Source organism: Ursus maritimus, unplaced genomic scaffold (assembly GCF_017311325.1).
Source record: "Ursus maritimus isolate PB19 unplaced genomic scaffold, ASM1731132v1 scaffold_18, whole genome shotgun sequence".
Classification (NCBI taxonomy): Eukaryota; Metazoa; Chordata; class Mammalia; order Carnivora; family Ursidae; genus Ursus; species Ursus maritimus.
Window position 1 is genome coordinate 389,862 of NW_024424230.1, and position 11,170 is coordinate 401,031.

An 11,170-nucleotide genomic window follows, 5' to 3' on the forward strand; every position below is an offset into this window, starting at 1 on the left:
GGCCCTCCAGGTGTGACTAGCTCGTCAGGGCAGCAGCTTGTTCCCGAACTGGGTGCGTATCGTCGGTGGGCGGCGCCCCAGGGTGAGAGAAAGGACACTCCAGGGGACTGGAGACCAAGAAACCAGGACCTATTCACGTTAGGACTGCTGCAGAACCAGGTGAACCTGGCGATAACGCAGCTTGGAGTCTCCAGCTGTCCCGGGCAGCACCTCCAGACCCTCAGCCTCTCAGGGTGCTCGTCCTCCAAGTCCTCCAAGAAGCAGCTTCAGCCGTGGGCTCCCTGCAGCTCGGCACGGGGCTGGGACCCCGCTCACTCGCTCACAGAGGCAAAGTATGAACCAGCCCCAGGAACCACACACAGCCCGCCCTTCTCCTCCAACCTCTTTAATACTGGACAGTAAGGACGGTCTGTCTCCTTCACGCTCCTCTGTGCCAACACACAAAAGTAACCGTGGACACCGGCCCTGCCAGAGAGGAAGCGGACAGCCGACGGAGGGAACTGCTTCAGCTCACTTAGGGTGCTCGACGACACACCCTGCTCCCCCAAAATGGCTCTCCAGAAGACACTGGGTGCCTGTAGTCAGAACGCCCGCGGGAACGTGGTGCAGGAGAAGCAGGCATGCTTCTCGCTGTGAAGGTCCCCGAACCTCAGAGCCAGAGGCCCAGGGGCCTGCCAACCCCCTCGGAGGACCCAGTTGGGAGCCTTCAGATCGATAGTTAAACTTAAAAAAGAAATCTTTTAGCCAGAAATCACATACAGAAAATATTTTAGCCCTGTGACTTTCAAGTTAAATTCTACTGGAAAAACCTCAACAAGAAAATACTAAAGAGCTCCCAGTTTCTCTCTTCCCCTCTGCCCTCCGCCTCGTCTGCCTGGTGCCTGGAGAGAGTCGATGGTGCAGCCACTGCAGAGAACAGTAAGGAGGTTTCCCGAAAAGGTAAACATAGAATTACCATATGACCCAGCAAGTCTGCACCTGGATGTCTACCCAAAATAATTGAGAGCAAGGACTCAAGCAGGTGTTTTTATATGAAAGCTGGCGGCAGCATCATGCACCATGGCCCAAGTGTTAGCAACCCAAGTGTCCATAGATAGACAGACAAATAAGCAAACTGTGGTGTATACATAACCGTGAAATACTACTCAGCTTTAAAAAGGAACCAAATTCTGGCACCTGCTACAACATGAATGAACCTTAAGGACATTGTGCTCAGTGAAATCAGTCAGTCGCCAAACATAAATACGGTATGATTCCACTTATGTGAGGCTTTAAAGGAGTCACAGTCATAAAGACAGAAAGAGGATGGTGGGTGCCAGGAGCTGGGGGGGGGGGTCCTGTTTAATGGGGATGAAGAAGTTCTGGTGATGACCACACAACATGGATGTATCAGTACCACTCAGCTACACACTTTACAATGGTTAAGATACTGGTAAATTCTGCGTCTAGTTTACCATACCTAAAAAGTCGATAAGTGACACCTACTCTTTCTTCAGCACCTGCCACCTGCAGAGGGCCAGGTGCTCCATAGCCGTCCCTCGCCAGGCAATGGGCAGCACACAGACATATTCCACCACGAGCTCACTGACACTGGAATTATTCCTTCGTAATCCCAGACCTGACTGGACGAGGCAGTACCTGGCCAGTGTGAAGTGATGTTTCAGGAAGTGGGGGGCAGGGGGCCGACAAATACGAACAGTGGGAGACATGGAGGCCAGTGGGTGCCCCGAGGACTCCACAAGGGCCAGCTGGACTCCCGAGAGGATGTCAGGAATCCAGGCAACCCTAACTTCTCCGGCGTCCTGATGCTTATGTACATGACTCCCCTCCTGCCTACCATTCGGGGTTATTGCCATTTAGAAAACCCAAACACAGCAAGTGCCTTTTTGAAGCAGAAGTTAAGACACCTGGAAGCGACAGCTCAGGAATCAGACATCCAATGGCAAAGGGAACCAATTTCCTATAATTTACATTTAAATTTAATCCGCAGTCAGAGTCGCCATGCTCTCGGTCAGCCGGCTAATAGATAATGTTTCAGCAGGACGTTTCCCTTCAGCTCTTCATTGTCTCTGGATAAGGGGTGACCCCTCCATGTGTGCTCCAGGCTGACCTCCTGACCTCTGAAGGGCTCTGAGGCTTTGATCTCGAGCTCACTGCCCAAGGAAAGGGTTCCAGAACCTCTGCCCAGCCCCTGGAATGGGGGAGCAGGGGACTGTGGAGGGATTATCCCCCCCCAAGGAGGAAACATGGGGCAATACTCGACTCTGTCCTCCAAATACCGCAGGACTGTCTTGTCTTCCAGCCCTGCTGCCCCAGACAGCACACACTCCAGGCCTTTCCTGAATGTTCCCTGGGTGTCCCATGGTGCACTCAGTGCACAAACGCCGATACACGTTGGGTCACATCGGAGCCTGGGAACATTTCTGGCCACAGGGGCCGGCATTCTCACAGACCAAACAGGCAGAGAGTCTACGATTTGCTCAGAAACGCGCCCCAGCATCTCAACAGAGCCAACCCTGGGTTTGCCTGAGCAGACACCTGGCCCGGCTCCAGGGTCCTGCAAGAATGTGAGGTCATGTCCCCTTGGGTTCACAGCCACAGGACTAGAGATTAAAGCTCACAGCTCTCCAGACCTTTATGATAATGTTTAGATGCAAGTGGCGGGTCCACGCTTTGAAGGCCTGGCTACTGGAGAGGTTCAGGGGAGGCCTGCTGACCAGAGACGCAGCCTCACTGAGTTCCTGAAACCACCTGATCAGCGCACAGCCGCGGGTCTGGTCTGTGCGCCTCTTTGAGAAGGCTCACTCTGGGTGCTGTCAACCACAGCGGGGGACGGTGGGCCCAGCACTGCGCTGTCAGCCACCATCAGGGGAGGGTGTCAGAGACCGGCACTCAGCTTGTTCTCCCTTGGCCTAGCTGCCTCCAGGCCCCCGCTGTCCCCAGCCTCTGCCCTGGCCACAACCAACCCAGCCGGGAACCAGCAGGCCCTCGCCGGGCCCTTGCCAGGCCCAGCTCCGCCTCCCCCTGCCGGCTGCAGTCTGCCCACCACCCCAACTCCACCCCCATCCACACCCCTCCCCACCCCCCGTCGCCACCCCCAGCCCGTCCGGGCCGCCCACACTCACCCGCTCCTCCTCCGCGCGGATGTCTGGCATGGTGCTCAGGCAGAGGCCGACCGCCGTGGCAGCCACGAAGGCGACGGACACGCAGGCGAAGAGCTTGCCGGCGGGTCCGGAGCGCGGGTCGTCGAGCAGGTCCCGCAGGCGCCGTCCGGGCCCTGCGCCCCCCGGGCTCCCCGGCGGCTCCGCGCGCGCCTCGGCCGCCTCCTCCTCGCGGCGGCGCAGCCGGCGCAGGCAGCAGCGCTCCAGGCGCGCCTCGTCGATGCCCCAGTAGGCGAGCTCGTCGCGGAAGGCCAGCGCGCACGGGCCGCGCAGCAGCCGCAGCTTGCCGGCGCGCAGCAGCGCCACGATGGCGCGGAAAGCGCACGGGCTGCGGTCGAAGAAGAACTCGTCGCGGCCCGCATCGTAGTCGTCGCACACGCGCAGGACCTCGTCGCGGCCGCGGCAGGCCCGCAGGCGCTCCAGGCGCGCGAGGGGACAGCGCGCCAGCGCCGCCCAGGCTAGGCGCACCCTGCAGCCGCCCACGTTGATGATGACGACGCGCCGGCCGCCCGCGGGCTCGGGGCGCAGCGCCATAGCCCCCGGCGTCCGGCCGGGCTCAGGACGCAGCGCCTGCAAAGGAACAGAGGTGTCAGGTCTCGCAGAGGACCCGGCCTGGGAAGGAGCCCGGTTGTCCCACGTCCACACGTGACCCCCGGAGCGGACCCCTTCAGGGCCCGCAGACCCGCTTAGGTGGTGCCCTGGCCTCAATTCACGTGCCGGGGACGAGGGCAGTGGCCAAGGGATGGCCGCCCTGGCGATGCCCCCCCGCAGGGGATCCCAGCCAGGCACACCTGCTCCTCGAATAAGGGTCAAGGGGGAAAGGCTGAGGGAGAAGTTTTCATCAAGCTGTGGGGCGGTGTGCACTGGGCTTTGGAAAGCCAAGCTGGCTGCTCATGGGAGAAAGAAACTGATCAACTCAATCTCGTGTGTGCTCTGCCCACAGTCAGGAGACACTGAATGAACATGTGTGCGCCAGACACATGACACTGAGGACAGCACTCCTCGGAATCCATTTGAGGGACAGAGACAGCCCAGCACCCCCAACTGCAAGGGGAGGTCTATATGAGAGAGAAGAGGGTGCTCTGGAGGGCACCCAGAAGCCCAGAAAGGTCCTGGATAGCCAGGAGGGCTTCTCAGAGGCAGTGGCTAGGCAGAAAGTTGGGGGAGATGTGGAAGTTGTGTTGAAGGAGCAAGATCCCATTTATTTGAAAGCAGTCATAGTTTAGGTCAATGGAAACTTTCTGCCAAGATTTCCTGCTGCTTCCTCAAATCCAAGACTCTGAGGGATTCAAAGGCTCTGAGAGTTCCAGCTGGTGCAACCCCCCAGGCTCACAGACTGAACCTCCTTAACGGGGCAACAAGACATCTGAACTTGAAACGGCAGGAAATCAGCAGCAGCAGCAGCAGCAGCAGCAGCAGCAGCAGCAGCAGCGATTTCTCAAGGAAGCCTTGTGGGGGCGGCGAGTGGCACTCCAAGGGCCCCGTCCAGTGTCCCGGGAGCAACGTGTGGCTGACCGGTGAGGACCAGTGGCTGCCTTTCCGGGGAAGCTCAGAAGGTGGCACTTCCCAGAGGGAAAGCACTACACGCCCTCTCTCAAAGATGGGGCAGCGGTTTCTGTCAGCTTCCATGAGGGGCAGAGAAATAACCCGACTTCCATGACACCCATGCTGGAAAGCCTGCCTGGGCTGCACAGGGCTTCGATCCCTCCCCCTCTCACAGCCCCTTTCACACCACCTTGGAGCCACGTACTAAATTTGTGGAACAGGATGATGGACTCCTTTTGTAACTAAATCAAACGCGTGCTCCAAATTCTCTGTAGGTGGTGAATCATCATTAAAAGCACGGGATAATCAGCTAGACCCTGGAACTTCTGTAAACAGTTTCCTTCCCCAGAATATACAGTTAGAAATATGACTATAATTCATCCCTCACTTTAAAAGGGTTTAAAGTCAACTTCTTGCTGACTTAAGAGACGGCACCATCACTCCAAGCACCTCGAACACATCCTCCGTTCCCAGCATGGAACCCAACAGACACCTAAGCCCTGCTGATTTTAAGAGGACTGACGGCTCAATAGAAAAACGGGCAAAAGTCATAAAGTTTACAGGAAAGGAAAAAATAGCCTCTAAACATATGAAGAGATATTCAGCTTCACTCATCATAGCAAAACGACGTCTCAGATCACCACGGGGTAGCGTAAGGGAGTCTGATCCCTCTACTGTCCGGGGTGTGGGGTCTGTCAGACTCGCTCACTTTGGATAGACGGTAGTTCGGTCCACCTGTTAGGACAGCAGCTGAGGAGTGAACTCCCGAGGCCTTTGCTAGGCTACGCCCCCAGGAAAAGGATAAACTAGAAAAAAATCCAGCTGCCGGTATAGGACCATGAGCTTTCTTTGCCCAGCTTTGGTGTAAAATGAGAGCATGGATCCCAGAGCCCCCCCTGCAGTGGTTCTGAGGTTGGAATTCTGGTTTGTGAGGCTCAAAGCTAAGAAATGATCCCTCGTGGAAGGGAGTCTGGGTTTGGTGCTGTCCCCGTGGCCCGTGTTGGAGCCATACACACTCCGTCTAGAGTGCTGGTTCTCTAACTAATGAATCATCGAGCCTTACATCGAAAACCGGCGATGTACTGTATGGTGACTAACATAATATAATAAAAAATCATTATAAAAAAAATAAATAAAAATTAAAAAAAATAAAAAATAAAAAATAAAAAAAAAAAATTAGAGTGCTGGTTCTCTAGCGGCCGCAGGGCGTATGTGGCGAGGCCTGGAGCCATTGTTCACTGTGGGGATGGACAGCCGTGTGCAGAGAGCTCGGGTGCTGCTGACCCCTGCCATGCACAGGACATCCCCAGAACCAAGGGCTGGAAAGCAGCGCAAATACCAACGGTGCCCCTGGTCTAGGGGGACCAGCTCTCCCCTCCGGCCTCATGGGATTCCCACCGATGGTGCCTCAACGAAGCTGAACTTAGAGAACAAGCCCATGGAGCACACAGGGCAGGAGCCCACCGAGCAAGTTCCAGCGGGCTTGTGGATACTAAGAGCTGGCTCCCAGCAAGTGTGCATGACAGAAGCTTCACACACACGTGAAGACATGAAAGAGGGAACTGAAAACGCCAGAGAAAACAGACCTCCGTAAAGAGACCAGGAGGAGCGGATCAGGAAACTGAGTCCCCCTGGGCCCGCATCCCCAGGACCCATGTTCCCCTGGCCCCCAAATCTCCCTGGGTCTCCCCTGGCCGCACAACCCCAGGCCTGTGCACACACTGGGTGGACTCCTAGCTGCCAGCATGTGTGTCTCTTTGCCTGGGTCTCTCCGGCCACCGGGGCCTGCCCTGCCTGCCCAGCACAGACCAAAGATGCTGGAGACTCAGTGTCTGCAGGGGCAGCTCTCACCGGGGCCGAGGAGCTGGGGTGAGAGGCCAACACGGCTCTCTAGTTCCGCGAGGGGCCTCCCTGGCTGACTCGCTCTGCGTTCCCTTTCTGGTCACTCCAGACTGGTATTCCTGGGGTTGCTTCCCAGGTTAGCTCCTGGCTTCTGCGTCCCTTCCTCCGAGTGCCCTGGAGGAATTGAGCTCAAATGTCTGGGGGGTGTGAGGCCAGCTGTGTGTGGAGCGCACAGTCCCTGGGACTTTAAAGAAATAGGAAGATGCTGGTGCACAGATGGGACGGCTCCCGGAGGGTCCCGAGCTCCTTTCCTGGCCACGCCAGCAGAAACCAGGCCTGGAGGAGCAGCGAGGGCTGGAGGAGGGAGAGGAAGCCTGACCGGGGAGCCACTAGGAGCTGGTGCAGTGTTCTGCGATGTAACACAAACCCCCAGCACCTCGACCTTTAGCTCACGTCTGTAACACGCACACACTCCCAGCACTGGCTTCAGAATGGGATGTCGAAGCCAGCCTGGCCATTCCCTCACTCGTGTCCAGCTCACAGATTCCAGCGGAATGAGGTCCGTGCTGCTTCTCTTAGGGCATTTTATAGCCCTAGACACACAAGGTTGGGAACTGCATGAAGAGGATGCCCAGACCCCCCATCTGCCAGGAGGGTCACAGTGAGGCCAGGCCGGCTTCCCCCTGAGCGGTGTCCATCCCGCGGGAAGGACCGCCACATCTGGCCCAGAGGGAATGCACATTCGTCCCCGACCTCCTTGCCCATCAGCACAGCACTGGCAGCCGCTTCAGGCCGGCCTGTGGTCCCAACCTCGCAAACTTCTGCAGGAACCCCTCGAGGCTGATCACAGGTTGCTGACACCCACGTCTGATATTTTGGGGAATTCCTGACTTGTGTTGATGGGCGGCAGGGTCCAGCCACCGAATGCCTCTGGCCTGAGCCACCATCCTCTCCTGCTGGGGCTGCTTGTAACCGCTCCTGACAGATTTCCCTACCGGTCCCCTGCGCCCAACACTGCAGCCAGGCCTGACAGCCATCCCTCCCACCCAAACTCCCCTGGCGTCAGTTCCCGCGGACGAAGGTCCGGCCCACGCAGTGCTCACACGGCTGGTGCGGTGTCCTCCCCATCATCCTCCTGCCCCTCGCCTCCCTGGGGGCTGTTCCTCTGCTCTGAGCACCTGCCTAGATGCCACAGCTAGTCTTGGTTCAAACCTTACCTCCATCCCTCGCTCACACCACACCCCAGACCCCATCCCTCCCCAGCCTCCAACCTGCCGAGTGCTGCCCTTCGTCCGGAGCACTTTGCTCCTGGGGGAACGGGCAGCTTACCCACTTGTGTGTTTTCTTTCTGCTCCTGCTGGAACACAAGCTCCACCAGGGTATGGCTGCCATCTCTTGTGCCCACTGACGTATCAAACACCCCTGGAGCGTAGCCGGTCCCTGGAGCGTAGCCGGTGGTCAGGAAGTATTCGCCGTAGGGACGGGCTAGTGATGAATGAGCCTCCGCCTTGCCCCATGTGTTCCCATCTATTTGCCCCACACGTCACCTGCCCCCTGAATGGTGGCAAGGCTGGCATGAACGTGGCTGGAGTGTGGTCCGGCCCATGGCCCAGCGCATAGGAGGTTTCTGGTTGAAGTGGTTAGGGGGCCTAAGAACATGGCCCATGTGATTTCCCCAGAAAAAATGGCAAGAGTCCGACTAAGGCAGGAGCCTGAGTCCTGACGCTGAGGCAGAGGAGGACCAAGTTGGGGTCAGAGGCCAGGAGTTTACCTGTGGCCCTGCCACCACTTGGCTGGGGTTCCACGGAGAAGCTCTGTCCTCCTTACGTCAAGTGTCCCCACCAGCAACCCTGGCTCGCGGACCCCTCGTGGGTGTGGGAGGGCCAGGGTGGCCGTGGCTCCGTCAGGAACACAGCAGCCTGCCACCTGGGTTCCACGCACTGCTCCAGTCATGCTGCCGGGTGAGCACCACGTCGTCTGGGACACGTCCTCTGCATTAACTAATGTCTACATCTCAGGGGTGACTCAGCACGTCCGGACCGAGCTCAGGCTCCTGGGCGTGATTTAACATCACAGAAATATAGCAGAGATTAAGTTGAATACAAGATGTTCCTCAGGGAGTGAAGAGTCCAGACCAACGTGTCCCTGAGCGGCAGGACACCCTCGTGAGAAGGGAGGAAGCTTCCTAAGTCGTGTCGCCGAGGAGCAGACAGTCTGGTGGTGGTCGCCGTGGGCACTTGTAATGCCCTCAATTCCAGCCCCATCGTGGGATAGCATGATGGCGGCCGGGCCGACACCGACTCCCGCACGACCCCACGAAGTTGCAGATCCCACACCCATAAACCAGAATCAATAACAGGACAACAGCAGCTGCCTCGTGAGGATGGAAAAGGTCGTGTGAACGCGAGCACGGTCTCGGCACGTGACTCCTCCACGCACGCTGAGGCCCACGCTGTGCTCCTGAAGGGGCGTTGCCGTGTTTCTGGGCCTTCTGGCTAGGGTCAGTGTGGCACCTCTTAGTATGGTAGACGTCCTGCTGGGAACAGTGTCCAGACGGAGCCCCGAAGCAGGAGGACGGACAGGAGCGCTCCGTCCAGCGAGGCACCGTAGCGGGTGCCGTGCTGCGTGCCTTCTGAGGACAGGCCTCCCAGCGGCTCCCGCCCTGTCAGGAACCTCGCCGTGGGGCTCCGGTGCCACGTCGTGAGGAAACCAGGATGACACAGGGAGCCACATGTGGCTTTCCGGCTCCAGCCAGCATCAGCCACCTGTCGGGCGAGCGCGTGAGCCCTGGGGGATTCCAGTCTGGCCCTTGCAGCCCCCCAGCTGAGGCCCCCGGCTGGAGACATGTCAGCTGCCGTGTGCAGCTGTGAGCAGCTACACAGAACGGGGGACCCACACGCCGGGGACAGGAGGGCCTGGGGGCACCTCGAAGCTGCCGTGAGCACCGCAGACCCGCAGGCCTGCCTGGCTGAGCCCCGGCACGGGGAGCGGGCGGCCGGGGAGGGACACCTGTCCGCGAGCCAGGAGCCAGGAGGGCAGGGTGGTGTCCATCTTGCTTTACCGCCATGTCCCGAATGCCGAGAACTCCACCTGCGCTTAGTAGGTGCTTAGGAACAATGTGGAATCGAGGCTGAGGGTGGAGCTGAGGAAGTGCTTCTGAGTGGGTCCACGGGGTTTTCCCACATGCCGATGTGTGAGAACACAGTGAGGTCACCCTGGGGTCACAGAAGCCTTTCGGGAAACGTAATAAAGAGCAGCTGCTGGGACATGGCGACCTTCTCTGAACTGAAATCACTCAGAGCTTCTGGAGGTGCTCATGTGGGGCCCTCGCTTCCACTAAGGACGCCTTCCCCCAGCGGGCGCCTCGCAGCTCCAACAGCCTGTGTCCACGCGCCCCGCCAGGGTGCCACGGAGTGGCTCCAGGACACCCTGTCTGGCTTTCAGACCGGGGCTCCCACCCAGGAGACGCGGACACCGTCTCCCGGCGTTTCGGGTTGGCACCGCGGGCATCGGCAGGTGGAGGCCGGGGGCTACTCCCCGCGCTCCGGGCCTGGGACGTGCACGCTCACGTCAGCAGTGCCGAGGGTCAGAACCGGCTCAAAGCAGACTCAGTCAAGCAGCCGCACGAGGGAAGACACAATAAAGCCAGACGTCCACGCGGAGGCTGGCGGACATCGCATGGCGGCCGGGGCGTCCACCCCACGCGGCACGGGAGACGGGAGGGCGTCCTGGCGAGGAGGAAGCTCAGAGCGGTTTGGTCTCTGCTTCACAGCCATTGCCTCAGCATCTAGAACTGTTCACACAACAGATGTTGCAAGATAATTAATGCAGCAATTAAAGGCTCTGCTGGTTGCTCCCGCCTCAGTTTTGGTTCGGGGTGTCTTCGCAGAGCGGACTCCCTCCCTGCTCACCACCAGCCACCGCAGCCGGGAGCGTCCGTCCAGCCATGTCCCCCTCCCGGCGTGTCTGGTCTCCTCCCAGGCGCACATTCTGCTCCGCGGGGGGGGAAACATTTAACCTCTGGGATGACCTGTGTTCACAAGAGCAGACACGTGCACCAGGCCTGGGGCCACAGGGAAACGTGGTCTCAACAACACACGCTCCCCTTCCACCAGCCAGCTGGCGTGGGCCCGTGCGAGCCCACTCGCCTCCTGATGCGAGAGCACCGGCTAATGCTGGGGGAGGAGCCGCGCTGTTTAAGTTCTTACCGTCCCACAAGACCAACGTTGCATGGATTCAGACAAATACCACCTGCTGTTTAAAAACAAAGAGTCAAAAGTAAATAACTTTAAAACATGACTCTTAGGAGATCTCATAGTCTTAAAAGAATTAGTACTTATTAGGGTCATTCCTATAATTCCTTTCTGTTTTTTTTAAAGACTTTATTTATTTGAGAAAAGAGTGTGAGCAATAGCAGGGGGAGGGGCAGAGGGAGAAGCAGACTCCCCGTTGAGCAGGGAGCCCTACGCGGGGCTCGATCCCAGGACCTGGGACCATGACCTGAGTCAAAGGCAGACGCTTCACCGACTGAGCCAGCCTGGCTCCCCTGATTTTTTTAACCTCATATGTGTTCAATTACTTTGTTTTGAAATGGGTTTATTTTCTGTATGTCAAGGCAACAC

At 58.3% G+C, this 11,170-nt stretch overlaps 1 protein-coding gene across 1 annotated transcript in view; it reads right to left on the minus strand.

Annotated features, from left to right (window-relative positions):
- KCNG2 (potassium voltage-gated channel modifier subfamily G member 2) overlaps window positions 1–9,343 on the minus strand; it is a 31,240-nt gene extending 21,897 nt beyond the window's left edge. Inside the window, exons 1-2 of the mRNA XM_040632347.1 lie at window positions 7,878–9,343; window positions 3,126–3,731 (exon numbers count right to left, since the gene is read on the minus strand). Of these exons, the coding sequence (XP_040488281.1) occupies window positions 3,126–3,731; window positions 7,878–7,940 (669 nt within the window). The 5' untranslated portion in view covers window positions 7,941–9,343. The remainder of the gene's footprint in view (window positions 1–3,125; window positions 3,732–7,877) is intronic.
- Between the last annotated feature and the right edge of the window lie 1,827 nt (window positions 9,344–11,170).